The sequence below is a fragment of the Numenius arquata genome, chromosome 1 (assembly GCF_964106895.1).
Source record: "Numenius arquata chromosome 1, bNumArq3.hap1.1, whole genome shotgun sequence".
In the NCBI taxonomy this organism is placed as follows: domain Eukaryota; kingdom Metazoa; phylum Chordata; class Aves; order Charadriiformes; family Scolopacidae; genus Numenius; species Numenius arquata.
The window spans coordinates 47136244-47156228 of record NC_133576.1 but is presented as its reverse complement, the minus strand read 5'-3'; the positions used below and the strand labels follow the sequence as shown (position 1 = coordinate 47156228).

The following is a 19985-nucleotide window of genomic DNA, read 5'->3' as shown; positions in this document are numbered from 1 at the left end:
ACTGGACTGAGGGTGTCCTGGCTTAGTGCTTTAATTCATCACTTCCACAGTCCGCTCTTTGTTTTGCAATTTTTAAATTGCGCTGCTAAAAATTGTAGCAGCAGCCCCAAGCAGCAAAGTTTCCCTATCACATTTAAGGGCTAGGCAAGAATTTCTGTTACACCAGTGAGCCCATTGCTCTGGTAGGAGAGACAGATCGTAGACAAGCTGTCACCAAAGGTGCCCAAGTGGCTGCTGCGAACACTCAGTGCCAAGGAGGGAGAGGATGTGGTTTGGGTGCCCCGGAGGTGCTGCCAGGCAGCAGGGTGAAGGGAGGTGCAGCCCTGCGTGTCCAGGCAGGCTGACCCCTTCCCTGTCCCACACCCTCACGTGCCAAATGTGTGACCCCAGCACAACATGGTAAGTGTGAGAGGAGAACTGTGAAAGCTCTGCCTAAATCAAAGGGAAATAATAACTGTAGTGAGAAATTCTGGGTAGAACACAGGGGTTTTTGGAGGGCTGTGATGTCTTGCAGAGCACTGGTGTATTTATTTTTAATGCTGAGTGTCTAGCCCTCCTTCGCATTTCCCACAGCTCGGTTAGATCAATGCACTTATGCAGCATCTCCCTCCCTCTGCCTCGTACACGTGGTGTTTACCTCCTCTTTATTTTCTGTTTCCCACCGTACTCGCAGAGCAGATGTTCCTGACTCTCTGTTATAGCTCAAACAGGGCTGGGTAGCTCAAACAACTTGTTGCAACACACTCGGTGCTAAAGCACAGCTGTTAGAGCTCAGTTTTTCTGACAAGTGCAAAAGAGGGTTTCCCAGCTTCTGTAGGCTCCTGCAAACCTGATGCAACCTGGATGGCATCTCTAGATGCAACCTAGAAACAGCTGAGGGATTTGCAGGCTGCAGCTTTGCTGCTATCGGGCTAGCAGGAGTAGAGCTTTCTCTTCACGTTGCCAGTTGCTAGTCTTGGGACTCAGTGCCGATCCTATCCAAGAGCGTAGTGTTCGCCCTGCTGCAGAGGAACTATTTCCTCCATCACTGTCGATTTCATGTCTTAGAGAAAGCTGTTGTGCCCCTTCTCGCTGCAGCTGGCAGGAAACAAAGCCTTTTGCATGAGCAGAAGTGATGTACTTCTGTGATCCATAAATACACCCCAGTGTGGGGGATTTGCTGTGTTTGCCCATAACACAGCCACAGGGGCTTTTTTTGGCGATGTCCGGGGTTGGCACTGAGAACATGTCAGCAGCCCATAAAATCAGAGGCAGGGAATCAGTGGAAAGCAGAGTATGCGGGCATAAATGATATAGAATGATTTGGGTTGGAGGGGACCTTAAAAATCATTGAGTTCCAACCCCCCTGCCATGGGCAGGGACACCTCTCACTAGAGCAGGTTGCTCAAAGCCCCATCCAGCCTGGCCTTGAACACTTCCAGGGATGGGGCACCCACAGCTTCTCTGGGCAACCTGTTCCAGTGCCCCACTGCCCTCCAGTAAAGAATTTCTTCCTGATATCTAGTCTAAATCTCCCCTCTTTCAGTTTAAAACCATACGCCCTCCTCCTATTGCTCCACTCCCTGATAAAGAGTCCCTCCCCATGTCTCCTGTAGGCCCCCTTTATGTACTGGAAGGATGCTATAAGGTCTCCCTGGAGCCTTCTCTTCTCCAGGCTGAACAATCCCAACTCTCTCAGCCTGTCTCCTTATCCACCACAGTGGCTGTTCTTCTCCCTCCCCCAAGCTCTGCTAGCTTTAGTCATATTAGGCTTGTGCAAAAACTCTGCATACATCAGGTTGTGGATGTTTGAGTAGCTGCATTACTGTAGCTGGAGAATCTAAACTCCTTGCAGATGAACTCGGTAGTGGCTTGGAAAAAGCAGCGTAGCAGACGGCTGCTGTCAGCTGCGCTGGCTGCTCCCAGAGCAGCTCCCAGCACCAGTGATTGCTCCATCTCCCCTCTGGTGCACCCTGGAGCAATACTGGGTTTTTCACCAGTTTCATACATTCCATTTTTGGGCTCTCTGAGTTTCTTTTTCCTTTATCCATGACACATCCCTTCCTAGTGGTCCAACACGTGGTGTTCAGGTGCGCTGTACCGTGTGAGGAAGCTTTCACTCATGCAGCTGCAGCGAGGAGCATGGAGACTTTGTCATGCCCCTTTGCTAGGAGGGGGCGTGGGTGAAAGGTGCGTATGTGGCTCTTTGTACTGTAACATCAGCTGGAAAGAGGACTCGGCCATAATGAACTTGCTCTCTTGCTGTGTTTTCAGCCCGATCCTTTGACTGCTCTGGGCTTGACTATGCATTGCCATTTTGATTACACGCTCAGGAGTGCATAATAAGTTCATTTAACAAATCTTCCAGATCATCTCTAAGTGTATCCTGCTCTAGCCTTCTGTTTAGTGTGCTGGTTATTATGTTATTGACGTGTATTTGATGATTGGCTCCTTTCCTATCTGCCAACATCTTTGACAGACAACAGAATTATCCTTTTAGATCTATTACCAGGTAATTACAGTTGCTTGGCATGATGGTGTGCTCCTTGTTACTTGGAAGCGTTAGTCAGGCAGGGGAAAGTGCAACAACAGCTAGAGCAAAAATCACATTGCAGCACAGTTATAGCCTCCCAGATCGCTCAATCCAAGAGTCCCAGGGCTTCTGGCTAATTCTCCCCAAGTACCTGACCTGGCTAGAGAGCAGGCTCCTGACAGAAGTGCATGAGTTAAGCGGAGACAGGTAAGTGATGAACCTGTCCCAAATGCTGATGCTATACAGTAGGGAGAAGGTAGCACTGATCCTGTCACAGAAATGGGAGAGATGAATCACCAGGAGGTAAATAAACTGTCTGGGGAGGCCTGGGAGGGCTGTTGGCTTGGATAACATATTGCCTGTTGTGTGTTTAGTGCAGAAAGGCTGCTTCAAAAGGTGTTTGCAGTGCTGTGTTTCAGTTCATTGTGCACTGCCCATACATAGCTGTGGAGGCAACTTTATTAAGATCAATGGCCTCACTAGCCCTAGCCACTAAGGGAGAATTAAGCAGAGCTCGCTGCAATGTGTCCTTGCCTTCATGTGTGTAGCGCACAGCCTTCCCGTTAGACAGCAAGGAACTGCAAGTAGTCACTGCCTTGGGCGGCAGCCTGTGGAAAGCACTGCATGAGGAGTTAGGCAGCAAACCAGCAGCTCTCTGTTTATGACACAGGATAGAAATGACCCAGCAGATGCCAAAGGGCTGGGGCAGAGCAGCACCCCAGCTGCTAATAAAAGCAGCACAAACCCAAACTCTCCACACCACCGGCACCCCTGGACTGGCTTCAGCAGGGAGGGCAGGTTGGCTGGTAGGGGTGCTGCCAGCCTTGACTTTTCCTGTCTGCTAGTGGGACATGGGAACAGCAGCTGCCCGCTCGGCCACACACCAGGCAAAAGTGGCGATGCAGCACAGCGTGCTGAGTCGAAGGCTGCTCGAAGGCAGAAGTGAGGGCAGGGGTTCTCACACCCCACAGAGAAAGATGGGCAACACAGCCCCCGTTCCGGCCTCACCAGCTGCTGTTCATCCCTGAAATGAGACATCTGAGTGTGGCCAGCCAGTTTTAGAAAAAAAGAAAAAAAAAAAAATTGTAATAGAGGCCAAGAGTCACAGCACAGATGTGGGAGATGTAGATTAAAGTTCCTCTTTAGCTTTCGTTAATACAGCTCTCAGACCAGCTTCCCTTTCCCTCCCCAAGGTTACTCTGGGTTTTGTGGGGCGTCACCCGGTAGCCCCAATGATGTTGTTTTGCAGCATTGCATCCATATACCCATATACATGTGTTGCAATGGGAAGCAGGATCTTCCCAGGTGAGTGCCCAGCCCCTTGCTGCAGAGCAGCCCATTGCTGCTCCTTTTTTGCTGGAAATGTTACTGTTTGATTAGCATGAGTGAGACATGAAACCACATCCACAGGATGGGCTGGGAAGGACCTCGTGAGCTGCTGTAAAAGTCTGTGTCCTGGACAGTCTTGGAGAGGGCCTTTGTCCTGCCCTCACCAGGCAGTGGGAGGATTTTACCCTGATGGAGCTACACTCCAACCCCCAGACCCCTTGTCCCCTTTGCACAGGGTCTCCGTGATGTCTAATTGGGCTGTCGGCAGAGGTTTGGGCTGACAGACAAATACATTAGCCTGTGGCTTGCTGTGCACTGCATCTGCTTCAGTCTCCCTACCCTAGAGTGTGCTGTTCCCTTTCAGAAGATGCTCCTGCTGCAGCTGTGGGCTCCTGGGCCTCCACTCCTGCTGCAGGGCTTGGCCATCATGCAGCAGTTGGGCTGGGATTTCAGATCTGGTGCCTGCCTTGACCCTCTCCTCTTTCTGCTGCTTTATTGGCTTTACTTCCTTACACTCCCTGTGGGTAAGCAGCTTTTTGGTGGCTATTTCTTGCCAAGTGCTGCTGCTGGGCACTTTGTCTCGTCCCTGCTTCCTCCTGCCACGGACCAGTCAGTGAAGAGTCCCCCAGAGTTACTCCTGCAGGTAGCCCCCTGTCAGCTGAGCCCTGCCACGAAGCAGCCGCTGGGCTGCTTCGTCCTTGGACTGGATTTGAGCATTGTGATGTGCCCAGCACTGTCCGTGCTCTCAGGCCATGGGTAGGTGTCCACCTGGGGCTGCGTCTGCAATAGGGCCCCCAGTCTTCAGCAGGAAAATCTGTTTTTCTGCCAGTGTACAGGTTTTTCTGGGAGCTGCTGGCACAAGGATGGGCTGAGGTGTCTCAGAGCTCGTGTAAAATCAAGGGGGGAATAGGCTGTTAAGGGGTCCTTGGAGAGGGATTGTAGATACAGGGTCTCTACCTAAGCCCAAACACAGCTGTGACAGGTTGGGCTAGGGAAACCATTCCCTCTCAGACCAACTTAGCAGCAAAAAAATTTTCAGTTTTCACCTGGATCAGCTCTGCGACGGCAGTCTGCCGCTGGGTAGCATGCCTGCACCGCCACAGGGACATGGATCAAGGTGGTGCTTGCTACTGGTATGAAGCGGCTTTGGGGCTACCATGTGCCACACACAAACCCAGGCCAGCATGGTGAATGTAAAACTGGGTGACAGGCTGTTCTTCCATCTGTTGTGTCTTGCTGGGGAAGCTGGTCAAGGCTTGGACGGTTTTATGTACACCCAGCAGAACAAACAAACCTGGACACTCAGCAGAGGCTGCTGTGGGGGAAGAGAGGCCAAAACTGGTCTTTGGGGTGAGGTGGGTTTGTTTCCAAAGGGCTGAAATACAGATACCCAACCTTCTCCTTGCGCATGGAGCTCTTCAGCTCTGTCCCAGGCTGCCACCATGCTGTTCAGCCCCCTTGATGCTGCTAGCGAGGCAAGGAGCAGCCAGAAGAGCTCCTCTCCAGAGACCTTGCTGTCGTGGGGCCATCTGCAAGCCCATGGAGGCTTTCAGAAAGCATGGCTGGCTAAGGTGGTGCTCTCCAGCAGGGTCTCCTGGAAGTGGGTGATGTTCTCCACACTGTCCTGCCTGGGGGCCATCCCCTTCTTCTGATCCTGCAGAGGTGGGGAGGGGTGGTGGGACTGGCAGGGAGCGAGTGGCTCCCTGGAGAACCTCTGGCAGAACAAACAGGCCATGAAACACAAAGGAACAACTGCAGATTTGTCATCTGGCTTTAGGGAAGAAGTACAGTGTTTCCACCACACAAACACAGGTATCTCCCCTAGCCAGATATTTGACCATACTGTGGCAGTTTTGTTCCCCTTTTTCTCCTCCTCTGCTCTTCTGGGGCCAAGCCGCACCAGCCACTGCCTCTGGCATGAGGGACAGTGGCCGCCTACAGGAGCCATTTTGACAGCCCAGCAGTACCATCGCTGGTGGCGGCCCTCCTTGCTGAGGAGACATGGGGAGGACATTGCAGGGGGCACCACAGCAGCTTTCCCTTCCCAGGGGTTTCATGAGACAGCGTGGATCTTCTCCAGCTGGGGTGAGACCAGACAGCCCAATGAGTGCACGGCACAGCAGCCTGATGAGGGTGGGCAGGCGGTGATGGGGCTCTAGCACCAGGCAGAGGACCAGTGACAACGTGCAAGCTGCAGCACCCAGGGCTGGGTTGAAATGGGAGTCCGGGGGCCTTGGGCAGGGGTCAGGGTTTCCCCCAGGGGAGATCCCTCCCTAAGATGGCTGTTGTGCCCTCAGGGCCCTGGAGCTTAACGCCTGGGCAAAGTCTGGGGGCCTGAGCCTCAGTCCAGACAAAAACGAAGCCCCTGCCTGCAGAAGAAAAGCTGTCCTCTGTTCTGAACGAGGGAAAGGCTCTTAGCTCCTGGCTCTTGACGTCTTAATTGTCTCCTCGGCTGCTTCTGCCATCTCCTGTAAACAGCAACATGGTGCCTGCACCGAGCACTGCTTCTGGTGGTGGTGCAGGCTGTGCTAGTCCATCCTGTCTGCTCGCAGCACAGCAGTTCCCCCCCTCAGAGGACTCCTCCTCCCTACCCCAAACCGACGCCGTCCAGAGCTGTGCACTGGCTGCGTGACCACCCTACACGCAGCCCAGGTCCCACAGCTGAGAAATGCTGAGGCAGCTACTTCAAAGGTCACCCCAGCAATTCCGGGAGCAGGAAAGCCTCTGATGTGCAACCCAGCTGCTGCTGTGAGATGAAGGGAAGTATGCACCAAACCGTGGCCGCCACGGTCGCTATTAGAGAAGCTCAGGAAACCAAAGCCCCGGGGCAGGCGGAGGGGCTCTGCGGTGCCGGGACCTCACTCCCCTGCACCAGTCCCATGAATGCAAGCAGCTCTTAGAGAATAAAAAGCAGGGGAGCGAAGATGTTCAGCAGCCAGTGGAGTCAGGTAAGCAGCTCTGCCTCTTCACTGCTCAAAGTGAAGCAGTGGAAGCATCCGTACGTGCAACGCTTGGAACCCAGCTTAACCCAGGGCTGGTGTCTAACGGTGTGGAGGTGTCCCAAAAGCTACATGCCCTTGACTGTTTTGCCATCCTCTATCAGTGAAAATGGGCACTGCTGAGACCTGTGATGTCCCCTACAGGCTAGAGCGGGTGAGATGAGACCTCACCTTCAGTTAGGTGAGAAGAGTCCCACTGGCTGTTTTTAGCCAACCTTTGAACATAAAGAGAATATTTCAACTTGCAGCTGAACCAGAAGTGGTGGCCAGTGATCATTTTAAGTTGTATCAGAGAGAGGAGCTGCATTCATCTCCTTAACCCACTGTCACATTAAATGGCCCTGGCCATAAAGAAATGGATTGTTAGAAGCAATCTTGCATCAAGTCTGCGCAGGCTTGCCCTGCCAGGCGGGCTTGTCCTCACTGCCAGCTCATGAAGCTGTGCCAAGGCTTATGTCCCCAGCACACACTGCCAGAGCGGAGCCGGCTCCTCCGGTAAAGGCTGAATTCTCCAAATTCTTTTGGTAGAAGATCAGATGTAAACGTCTTTTTTTTTTTTTTTTTTTTTTTCCCCAGTGTCAGCATAGTTCTCTTGCTTTCTGGGCTCAGGTCTACCGCTATGTTGACCTCTGGCTTCTCTGAGTTCTCAGAGATAAAAGGTCATGAGGACAGGTCATGAGGAAGAGCCCTTGGTGGCAAAAAAACCAATGCAGAGTCGCAGTAGCAAGGTCTGTATCTTCCGAGTCTGCTTCCAGCCCGGCAGCCACAGCAGCTTCCCAGCCCTGAGCGTTTGCAGGGTGCTCAACCCTCAGCACTAACCAGCCATGAGTCATGCTCTGAAAAATGTTGAGGTGTGTTTTAAAGCCCAAGTTTGTTTCTTTTAAGAATAAATGCAACACTCCTTTATGTACCCTCTGGTATTTAGGTTTTTTTCTACCTGACTAGAAACTCCTCCTTATCAGGCCTCTTTCTCACATTGTCATGCCCTTTGGGGACCAAGGGTTATCAGGAAATGAATCAGGAGTGGCAAGAGCTGGCAGAAGTTCACAGGAGGCACTGGGTGGCGAGCTTGGTGCATCTGTTGAAGCCACTTGCAGGGCAATGCTCTCTGACCAGCTGACTGCCTGCAGTGGGAGACTTTCCTAGAAACTGTGACTTCAGTGTGTCTCCCACCCCCAGCTCCTCTTACTTCCCCCTCTGCATATGCTGAGATATTCTTATCTTCTCGGTGCTGTGGTCTGGAGGTGCGTGAGGCTCCTGCCCATAGCTGATACCCAGAAATATACTGCTGTAAGCCCTGGAGCTGCTGCTGGCCAGGCAGGAGCTCCAAGTGTGCCAGCACAGGGTGGCTGGTGAGGCTGTTGCTCAGAAGGCTCATGCTGGGGCAGAACATGGGGCAGCTGTTCCTACCTCCAGCTGCAGTAGAAAAGGCCAAAGTGGGGCTGGGCTCAATCACCAGGCCAGCTGCAGCCACTGAGCTATGTGTGTGGGACGCTGATGGCAGAGCTGCTGTCAGAAGCTCCTGCAGGAGCTAATAGTATCTGCACTGGTCTACAGTGAGGCTGCCTGTTGTAATAGCTCTCTGAGAGGTGTTCCCTGCCAGCCTTCCTCCAGCTTCTGCTAGAGCCTGCTTCAGCAGCATTGCTAATGACATCGCTGCTGCTGATTTTACAATAAGCACCTACTGCCATTGTCCTCCCCCCACCCAAAAGTGACTGCTGAGGTGCATACAGCTCCCAGTTTAACAAGCCCCCCTCAAACCCCTCACCTACCAGCCTCCGCCCCCATTGTACATGGCAGACGTTCCCAGGATCCTCTTTAGGGGATATATTTTGCCAGGTCCCACAAACTGCCCCTCTTGGGGAGGTGGCTCTGCAGATCACAAAAGCACTTTCTGGGACTCAGTGGTCCTTCATGTCCCATCCCCACCAGTCCCTTACTGTGCATGTGGAGGAAGAGCAGTGAGGCACAGGAGAGCCCCAAAGCCTCGGCAGAAATGTGGTGCCTCAGTTCAGATCAGTCCCTCCTTGTGTGCGACAGCAGATTTGGTATTGCTGTACAAACCAAGCAGCAGGTCTAGTCCCCGGGGAACTGCCAACTGATCACATGCCAAATTATCCCCAAGTCCCACATACCTTCCTTGCCCACTGCCTCCACCCCTTGTGTACAGCATATGTGCAGTTGGGACAGACAAGATTTCTGTTACCACCTTCAGGACTCTGGTAAATGTTGGGGAAAAAGGTGCTGGGGCTAGTGCTCCCCCCCCCGCAATTTTCTTTGTGGCCAAAAGGCCAGTGATCTGCTTTCTGCGATCAGATGGGTTGTGGTTTCCTGGTATGCCGGGACCTTCATAGGAAACATCAGCTGCCCCAGTGCTGGCAGGCGCCCAGCTGCTGCCACTTCTGTCCCCACAAGTACTCCAGTTCCGTGGCGGAGGCTGCAACACCCCTGTGTGTGTGGCTTTGCAAATCTCTTTCCTCCTCTGTGCAAAGCAGCGGTGGTGCAAAGTGCAGAAGTGCAAAGCTGGGGAATTGGTACGGCTAGGTGGTGGGGAAAGATATCCTTCAGATAAAATTGGTGCTATGTGGGTCACCCCCTTCCCTCCAGCCTGCCCTCCCCCTTAGCACCAGCCTGCTTACACACTGTTTAGACAGACCCAAATTCCCTGAGGTACCAGCCAAATGCCTTAAGACTGAGGGAAAGTCAAAACAAAATAAACCTGAGGTAGCTGTGTGCTTTCATTTGCAGGAAGAGTTAAGCAGCAGCAAGCTGGTTCCCAGCTGAATCTTTCCTGCTGTATCGGGCATAAATTCATCAGGTATTCCATTTCCTGAAAAAAACAAAACCAACCTCAGAATAATTCACTCAGAAATAAAGACTAGAGCTATTTTTTCCCTCTGTCATGGTGAATGCAATTACCTAAGGCATGGGAGGCTCAAATAACTCACTCATTCAGCCCCCACTCTCCAAAGAAACCATAATAATTCTGTCAGAAAAGGCTTTAAAAACCAATTCACATCCTGCATGCTAAAACGTCGCCACATGCAGAACCTGTCTTTACGATTCCACACACCAGCTGCAGCATCACAAGCAAAACACACTCATAGGCAGGGCAGAGTTCATTATTACCAAGCCCTCGTACACCATGCAAGCTCCCTGTGTTTGCTGACCCTTCTCCCAGTGCTGTTGGCATCTCCTTGTCCTTCAGGAGCTATTCCCAGTGAAGCAAAGCACACCGGCATCCTCTCAGCAGCGCGTGAGTCGCACTGGGGCTGGGAAAGCGTGCACGGGGGAAGAGAGTCCCAAGCCGTGTCGGTTTGGAGAGCTCAATGAAGGGAAATTATAAGCCTGTGCTTGCCCCTAAATATAATCACATTTAGGCTGCACCCTCTGCTCCCACCTCCTCTGCCATTATATAATGGAGAGCAGAGTAATGACTTTCGGCAATGCTGTTTGAATGGCAGCAGTCCAATGCTGGACTGTATCATTTTGTTTGTTTGTGGGTTTGTTTTTTTTTTTTTTTTTTAATGGTGGGGGAGGTTGGCAGAGGGCAGAAAGCATCAGTTTGGTTTGTCTGCAATCCCTGTTTTGCTTTGAGAGCTTTAGAGGACAGACACATTCTTCCATCTCCGCTAATCCTCCTCTGATACAGAGGATTTTCCTGCCATTAAATGATAGCTTGCGAGAAAAAAATGCCAACTTTTCAGAGACTGACTCGTACAGCTAAAGGCAGCCTTATGAGCAGGAGGGAGGACACAGCCACTGCCCGGATAGGTAAGCAATGTATCTAAGATGATTTCTGTTGGGAATTTTAGTTTTGGCTGTTTGATGCTAAGCTGGTTACCTTCCTCTGTACCAGCACCTATTTCCAGGGGAGGTGGCCAGTGTCTTACTGTTGATGATCTTTTCCCACTTCAGATGACGGAAACCTGCCCTTGGCATGGCTGGTGGGAAGAATGCAGATGAGCTCGTGAAAAGGTGTAGCACAAAGCTGCAGGATTACCCGAGAAGGTCAGTCGTGGAAGAAAGATACTCACCAGGAAGGTGCTGGGGACTTCTTCAGTTTGAAAGAGTGTGGAGAGGAGGTTTTTTTTTTTTCCTGGCTCTTGCTTTCTAAACATAGACTTTATTGTGGGAAAATGATGCAGGGCAATGACGGAGGATGAAACCTTTCTCTGCTCTTCCTGTGTGCTTTTAGATCCCTCAAGTTTGCTTGCCAGACCTGAAATGCCACTAGTGAATAATCAAGGTAATGTTTGCCATCATTTTAAATGGTGAGTATACTCTTATTCTACATTACCCAGTAGTGGATTAGACAGACCGTTTGGAACGCTGTAGGTTAAATACTCAATTATTGCAATCATTGTCTCTTTACCCTTCTGAAAACTGCAAACCTTTTTTCAGTCTCACCCTTCCTTTCAAATACTGAACTATCATAGTATTTGAAAGAGCAAAAGACATCATCCCTGGATGAAATTTTGTTTATTCCTTAATCTCATGAATATTTTTGACCTTATTGCTGCATTTCACCCTTTTTCTTAAACATCCGTTTGAGCAACCTCTGTGTCAATGAGTTGGAGGCATCCTCCAGCTGCTGCCCTGTCTGCTGCCACAGTGTAAAAAACAAAGAATGTTTTTCTGGGGGAAGGGACAGGAGTAAGGAGGGAGAGGTGGGAATGTTTCATGCTATATGTTGGTCAGAAGAGATCTGACCAACAGCAAAGATCTGAGCTCCTATACACTAAGCAGTGGCTCTCCTCAGGGTCTGGTGGTGTTCCTTTGCAAGAGAAAGAGGGAAATTAACACAAAGACTGTCATGCTGAGGGGTTCCTCTAAGCTCCTGTTGCCAGGGGATAGTTTCCTAGTTGGATGGTCCTGAAGTGTTCGTTTTCCATGTACTGCACAATGCAAAGAGATACACTTGTAAATAGAGATCTTAGAAGTGTGCTGTGAAATGCCACTAGTAGGCCACCCACATTTGGCACTGAAACACCCTTGTGTAAAAGGAGAACAGGCTGGCTATGGCTTGGGTACAGACGTTTCCTTTATCGAGTGAGTAGAGAACAAGCAGGGAGGGGAAGGATGGGATTTGGTTAGCAGCGGGCTACACAAGCTGCAGGGGGAGGTCCACTCTGAAGGCTAGGGATGTGACTGAGCTTGGGGTGACTGTAGCTAGACGTTGACCTTGCTTGGGACAGTCTCACATATAGAACAGCCTATGCACGTATGCCCCTCTGGATGTCACCCTGAGTCCATGCAAGTCTCTCATTCCAGCAGCAACACTTGAATCCATTCTTTCCAGACAGTCACCTGCGGTCAGACTTTTGGGAACAGGCAAATCCTTAATCTGTCTGGCCCTCAGTTTATGTAACTGCCCAACAAAAACAACATATGCCCCTGTCTGCAAGCAACAGTGTGGACTGGTGCAAAGGGTAGCAAAGGAGGCAGCCCCTGGGCAGCCTGCATGAAGAAAGAGCAATCTGAGGCCAGTGTGTTGCCCCTCCTCTTGTCCTTAGGCTCCTCACCTGTTTTCTACCCAGGGCCCTGATTGAAGGGGCCTTTCTTTTAGCCATGGCTGTTAGATAAGGGCTCAGGAGAAAGGAGAAGAGCATACAAACAAAATTAAAACCTGTCTAAAATCCTTTCCGTCTCTCGGAGTCCTTCACTATCCTTTATCCTTGAAGTGATGCTGTTTTGCTAATTCTCCAGTCACAATAGCATGGCCAGACTTGATTGGACCTGAATTTCGATAGAGGCCACAGCTAAAATGCTTCAGGGTTGCTCCCTCCACATACCTAAATCCCTCTTCTACATGCAGTGACCAGGTTGGTTCAAACAGAATCAGGCTGGGAAGCTCCTGGGTTGATGTCCTATCAATGGGGACCTGTCCAGTAACTGGTTTTGCAAATCTGCTGCTTGAAGAAGCCACAGGCAGAATAAACTCATAAATACAGTACTGGGCACGTGGCCTTTAAAAAGGATGGAGAAAGAGCAGAGCAATTGCAGTTCTAACTGTAGTTTGGTCTGTACATTAAAGCCTTAGGGGCTGCAAAAATAAAAGCTTGACACTTGCTGAAGCTGATGCTTCCTGGCATATCACCTCACAAGTCCGTCTTAATAAAAATGTCCATTGGGAATACACCTGTAGTGGGCAATTGCTGTGTTGCAAGCTGGTGGGGAGAGGCAGCCCAGCTGCTGGGAGCTTCCCTCTCCAGAGAGTCTGCAGGAGCATGGGGGAAAGCCTGTTCCTCGTGCCTCAGTCCTTGGGGCTACCAGGCACGCAGCAGCAGTGATGTGATCCCAGTGGTGCTGTAATAAAGGTGGCTGTTGGTAAAGATGATATGTCGTGTCTTGTTGGAAAAAAATATAAAAGGCTCGTGCTTGTGTGGGAGCCAATAAACTGCAGCAGAAAAACCAGTCAGTAGCAATACCACTGTTTCCTGCTGGTGACTACATGGAGAGTTTGCTGATGTGGCTTCTCATTTTGTTGAGTGGCCGGTAGGATATACCTTTGAGACCAGTTAACAAAATAAGCTCTGCCTTCAGTTCTTCCTCTCTAATGAGTTTATTTTGCAGACATATGGTTGACTGGATGCTTTTTCTCCACAAAAATGCCTGTCCATGGAGACTGATGTCTCCTTGTCCTTTCATTCCTCTCTGATTTGTCCCCAAGAGCTTTTACCTTCTCTTCCTCTTTGTACATCCACCTGCGTGGGCCTAATTTGAAAAGAAACCACAATAGCCACACACCTCCCATGCCAGGCTGATAAAAGCAGCTGCTCCCATCAAGAGTAAGACATTATTGCAACTGTCTTGAGACTTGGCAAAACAGTAAAACTGTGCTGGAGGTGCAGAGTATCTTATCTATGGTGAAATCATGAAGAAGGCAGTTGACTGATATCCTTTAATTTGTTTTTCCTCATGCCTTTCTACCAAAACACAATGGGAATGAGTTTTTTAAACACTGTATTGCATGCATCCTTAGCAGCAGATAGCTCCCCTTGCAGGGAACTCCTGGCTCTGGTGGAAAAATGTGAATGAACAAAGACAAAAAAAGCAAAAAGTGTGAATTTGATGTGCCCCAGGGAACTAACTGATCTCCCCTGCCCACTGCTGGACTCGCATATGCTGCCCTCCCCTCTTCCCCACCCAGAAATACTGTAATCCATCCACAGCTGCAGGCTTCAAAGCATATCTCTGCCTACCTCCTGGCTAAACCATGTCCCCATCAGCTTGCAGAAAGACCAGTCACAGAGACACTGAGAAATTCTGCAGTCTAGGTGGTTCATCGTCTTGGGGACAGAAATGAATCAGAGCTGATGTTCTAGATGATGTGTTATATATATATATATATATATATATGCACACACACACACACTTTCTCAGAGGGTTTAGAAACCCCAGCAGAAGATTTTTAGGAATCTTTCATGAGAATGCCTTGGTCAGCACTGGGGTACAAGTAGTGAGTGGCAATTAGCCTGGCTAGAAGGGAAGCAAAGACAGAGTAATTTCTTTTTCCTGTCGTGACTAATATATTTACTAACGATGCGTCCTGATTCTCTCCTCCCATGCCTCCATGGGGATGGCGTCTTCCTCTCTGACAGTGATCCTTTGGGTCCCCCACGTCCAGGCGGTGTGGGCCTGTGTGCGGTCCTGCCCTGCCAACTGCGTGTGCACCCAGGAGCGGAGCTGCTCTGTCCTCTGTGATCGTGCTGGTTTGGGGCAGATCCCTAGTCAATTCCCTTGCGAAGCCTCCTCTATCAACCTGGACAAAAACAGTATCAAGTTCCTCTCCGAGAGGGCCTTTGGGACCTTGCCTTCCCTCAAATCCCTGTCGCTCAACCACAACAATATCTCCTTCATCACCCCAGGGGCTTTCAAGGGACTGCCCAGCTTGACCGAGCTGAAGATGGCCCACAACGAGTATATTCGCTATCTCCACACACGGACCTTCACTGCTCTCAGACGGTTGGTCAAGCTGGACCTGGCAGACTGCAATCTTTTCAACATCCCAGATAGGATCTTCATCGAGCTGCCTGCTCTGCAGGAGCTCTTCTGCTTCCAGAACAACTTCCGGAGGATCCCAGGTGCCATCAGGGGCATGGAGAACCTGACCCATGTTTACCTGGAGAGAAACAGGATCGAAGCTGTAGCCTATAATTCCCTGCAGGGCCTGACCAAGCTGAAATACCTGAATCTGCAGGACAACAGGATAAATGTTGTTCATGAGCGAGCTTTTCAGGGCTGCCAGAAGATGGAGTACCTGTACCTGAATGACAACTTGATTGGCGAGCTTCCAGAGAACTCCTTCGATGGTCTGAGGTGCCTGAAGATGCTCAACCTGGGGGGGAATTTCCTCAGGAATGTTTCCAACACCTGGTTCAGGGACCTGGGGGAGCTAGAGGTCCTCTACCTGGACCGCAACAGGATCAACTACATTGAGGAAGGGGCTTTTGAAAACCTCACCAGCCTGGTTGCATTGCACTTGAACAGCAACAACCTGACGACGCTGCCCTTTTCTGTCTTCCAGCCGGTGTACTTCCTGGGGCGGCTGTACCTCTTCCGCAATCCCTGGGAGTGTGACTGCCGCATCGAGTGGCTGAAGGAGTGGATGGAGAATTACAGGCTTGTCAGGGATATTCCCTGTGCCTCCCCCTCCTCAGTAGCTGGGATTGACCTGATGGACGTACTCTACGAGAGATCGCCAGAAGGTTACTGTCTTGATCCAGTGGAGCTAAACATCACGTCTGAAGGCCCGACCCCAAGTGAAGAGCCTTGGTCTACCACAGAGAGCAAGTTCAACAGCCTTATCTCCAAACTCTTGCTGCAGATGGGTCTTCCTGAGGAGGTGGCAAACACCACCGAAGTCTACAGTAACACCACGCAGCTGGTTGGACTGACTGATGGGGTTTCTTCTGGGGTGGGGGAAGAGAGTGTTGAGGCTGTCTCCTTCTCTTTTTACCTCCCAGTGCTTTTTACATTGACTGTTTTGCAGCACAAATAGTCCAAGGGCTGCCTGGAGCATGGGTCCTGCTTAAGCATTTAGTCCCTGTACCTACCTAGTCATTAGGGAAAGGTTCATATTATGGGCCTTGGATACATATCTGGCTCCAAACTCTCTTGAGCTGGGTTAGTTGGATCTGGTTCCAGATTCCTCTGGGTGCTGGTGGGATCTGGTTGAAAGCTGGGTCCAGTCTGGGTGAGAAACCTGCCCTGTGGTGTCTCAGAGCCTCCTAGACACTTGCAGGGCTGTGTGGAAGTGGAAGATGAGCAATGAAAGAATGGCAGTAGGGCTAAGTTTTGCTTAGAGGTATGTGATGTCCCCTACTGGGAGCGGACAGTAGAGGGTTCTGTACAAATGGTGGTGTGGTACTGTTTATTCCATTGGGCCAACTTCAGTTGACCCAACCATTGACTTTATGAGAGCAAAACCAGACACCCTCTTCATATCCTGACAGACACTCACGGCTGGTGCTGCTGAAGGCTTGCGAACTATTCCTGATTTCCACCAGTGTGCGTGGGGCGGGAGCAGGACTGTCCTGGGCATCGTCCCGGGATGCAGCACTAGCCCTCGTGAACAGGGGAACTGCAATCTGGGGAGGGTGCCTGCCCCAGGCGGGTCTGGGACAGGCACAGTGTTTTGGACATGTCTACAGACAGGATTTTGATCCTTTCTTCCTCTGCTATGCTGGCACAAGTGCAGGAGGACCCAAGACAGATCCATGCTTGTCAAAACATTTGTCTGAGGAAAAGCTATTTCAGTGTAAGAGCTTACTTATTAACATCCATTTCAAATGTGTTTTTATTTTTCAATGACTGTATTTCAAGGAATAAATTGGGTTTTTTATTTGTAGATTATTTCATGGCATGACAGCATGGGCAGGACAGGGTGATGACAAATGCCACCAGGCCCTACTAACTATTTTGTATTTCCACCACTAATATGTACTACATACCATGTCATACTACGTTGTACGAACCAACTATGCCGTCATTTTCTTTTATATGGCATCTTACACATCTTATCTTTGAAATCTTCAGTGAAAGCTGCTACTGTGACCAGAAATAATAATGTTTTCTCTATTAGAGCACATTAATAAAATAATTTGATATTTTGCTCTCAAAGATAAAAGATGTTCTAATTACTCTGGTGTTTTTTTGTAGGCTACTCAAATGGGTACACATGAATGTCCTTTTTATGGTCTAGAGCAAATGGCAAGCTATTTATTGCTGCATAAAGAATAGACACTTTGACTTAGAACATGACTGTGCTTACATTTATGTTAAGTAGCAATGCTTTATAAAGTGACTATATAGAAATACACTTCTGTGACATTTAAACTTTATTAATTCATTATACACGGCTTATCATACTATGGTGTACATGTTCGTATGAAATGATACAACATATACAATCCTTTATTACTGCTAAAATGTCATGAAATAGGAATAAAAATAGAAATTAATTAAAAAAACTCCTCCAAACATTTTCCTAAACCTTATTTTTTTTTTCCCAATACCTGCCTTTTCATGAGCAATTCAACATGAACGCGACCGCTACCCCTGCCCTGGCTTGGTCCCCATGGGTGCTGGAGCAGCAGCAGCAGAGGGGGAGCCACCCTGGCTCACATTTTGCTAAGGTGGTGATTCAATACAGACAACACGTTGGCTAAAAATGACTGCGGGTGGCTGTCCTCGCCTCTGCCCCTTGCCCCAGACATACACTGGCGGGTACCCAAAAAACGTACCTGAAGGACAGGCCAGCTGAAGATGGACTTCAGGCATTGAACGACAGAAAAATGGTGGGTAACGTACAAATTCAATGCACGAAGACCTTTTCTTAGCAGCTCCTGTGCCCTCTCACATCTGTGATTGTCTGGCAGAACTGGGGAAATAAATAAACTTTCAGAAAGGGCTCGATGCTTCAGCAAAGGTTCCATGGGTTGGGTCTGTTCACAGTGGCCGGGCCAGCCCAGCCGTGAGCGAGAGTTGATGCCCTCAGCCTCAAGCAGCGCTGTGACCCCAATGCTGCTGTGAACAACCCCATGGATGGTCCCACAGGCTGTAGGGTAAACAGCTCTGTGGGAAGCCAACATCAGCTCACGTGCAAAATGACTGCGTGCTCCTGAACTCCCGCAGCAGCTGCCACGTGAGACAGAGAAGCTGCTTTTTTTTTGCCCGCACATTTTGCCAGCAAAAAAGGTGGCATCTCCAGTGGTGTCAAGACCCATGCCTTGGGGCAGCCTGCTTTGGTCTGCAACACTCTGCCCCAAAGGATCTACTGCTTTTGAATTAGCACCAGCGATTTCTAGAGGAAAGCTGAGTGCAGGGAAAACCAAACCCTCCCTGTTGCGATGGCTCCTCAGCTATCCGTAGCTCGATCAGTTTTTCCCCAGGGAAGAAAGATGCCAGATGGTTTGATAAATGCCTATTTGACCTGCTCCATGAACTAAATTCAATGAGTTTGGATTTCCAGGCTATTTACGAATCCATTAATCTTCTTAAGTGCTAAATTCATCTGTGTATTATAAAAGGCTGTTTTTCAAACCTAGCCCAGCCCAATGCTGTAGAGGCGTATTATGTTGAGGATGCCTTTACATGAGCAGTATTTCATCCTGTCAGGGAAGGTTTATCAATAGCCTTGGCACAGATGGTAGGACATTGGGCACAAATGGTTGTATTTCACTTCCTATAAGTACAGATGCCTCATGAGTGAATTGTTCCTGTAACCCACATTTTGGTTTTCTGCACTGAAATACATTAGAGCTGAAGATTGTCTTCCTGTGCGATTGTTGAATATGGCTTTCAAGTTAATTAGTGCTTCAAAGGCGCTTCTGTTTTATCTGCAAGAGTGGCAGATCTGAATGTGAAGCATCTTAAAATGTAGGTTTTAACAGAGATTGCACTGTCAGGCGACAGACAAGGGGACTGTATATCATACTTCACTGTGTGACAACGGGGCCAGTGACCTTGGGCATCAAGGATCCAAATGTATCTTGTAGCCAAATACCCTAACTGCCTGCCCCAGAAAGCTTTCCCTGTGCTGCTGTAATACAGTTGTGGCTGCCTAGAAAGTGCCGGGCTCGCATTGTGCTGCATGGAATGGGCTTTCAGGTTCCCTGCAGTAATGGGGACAGACTTCATGCTCTCCTGCTCCGAAACCCTGCTCTCCCCGCTGAGCCGAGCCATCAGCATTGTGTGTTTCCAACCATGCAGAGAGAGCATCTGGCACGTGAGCGTTCCGAGTCGATCGGGAAAAGCCCGTGAGTCTGTGCATTGCTCATTGCTCTCGCTTTGCTCCCCTTCGCCTCCGTATTGCTCTTTCCTCATAATCCTCTTTGCTTGGCTTGGGCATCGGCTGTTGCGTGCACTTACCTGGAAGAGCAGCAGCCATCTGGGAAGGACAACGAAGTACGGCCCCTCAAAAGCCCCGGCAGGACTTCCAGTGCTGTGAAAGCTTGGATCAGATGGGAAATGCCCAGTTCATTTTTTCGTGATCCTTGTTTTTGAGCTCTTAGCAAAGGGCTTCATTCACTGATTACATGGGTAGATGCCAACTCGTAATTGCATTTTTTTTTCTCTTTGTTTTGAATCTATTGATTAGAAAGTGAGTTAAATTAGGGATCTGCCTTTTGCATGGACAGTTTGACTTTTTTATTTTCTTGGACTAGACTCCTGCTGCAAAATTGTGCTTCTGCTAGTAAACCTGAACAAGCTGTTGGTTACAAGTCCATGGCTCAGAGTCCCTTCACAAATCAATGCTGTTTTCAGAATCTGCCTCTGCCTCCAAAGATGTCACAGAACTGCAGGTCAAGCCCAGCTGAGATGCCAGTCTCAATTTATGCTGCCTTCGGGACATCCATGTCGCTGTGCCACGGGCTGAGGTACTCGTAAAGCAGGTTCTGCTCTAGGAGGATGCATTTCTGTGGGGCCTGAGGGTGTCCTTGGGCAAGAGAGCAGCAGAAGGGGGAAATCACGAGTACGAGGAATGCACTTCACTGCTCGGAGTCACATCATTTGCCATGCACCGTGTCGCTACTCCCACCGGAGCACACCATGGTGCAGTTGCACTCACATCCTCCATCACCCTGCTCTCCATGTGCTGCTGAGGGCAAACCCCTAGTGTCCTGACAGCGATGGGGTGA

The 19985-nt window shown here is 49.8% G+C and overlaps 1 protein-coding gene across 2 annotated transcripts; it reads left to right on the top strand.

The window, feature by feature from the left end:
* Positions 1-10992: 10992 nt before the first annotated feature.
* On the top strand, positions 10993-15844 carry NYX (nyctalopin). Of its 2 annotated transcripts, none has more exons than XM_074158272.1 (2): positions 10993-11089; positions 14445-15844. In XM_074158272.1, the coding sequence occupies exons 1-2, from the start codon at positions 10993-10995 to the stop codon at positions 15842-15844; spliced, it is 1497 nt and encodes a 498-aa protein (XP_074014373.1). The 2 variants fall into 2 exon arrangements, with proteins under 2 accessions (XP_074014373.1, XP_074014381.1); XM_074158280.1 differs by lacking the exon at positions 10993-11089 and adding an exon at positions 11093-11114.
* The last annotated feature ends 4141 nt before the right edge of the window (positions 15845-19985 follow it).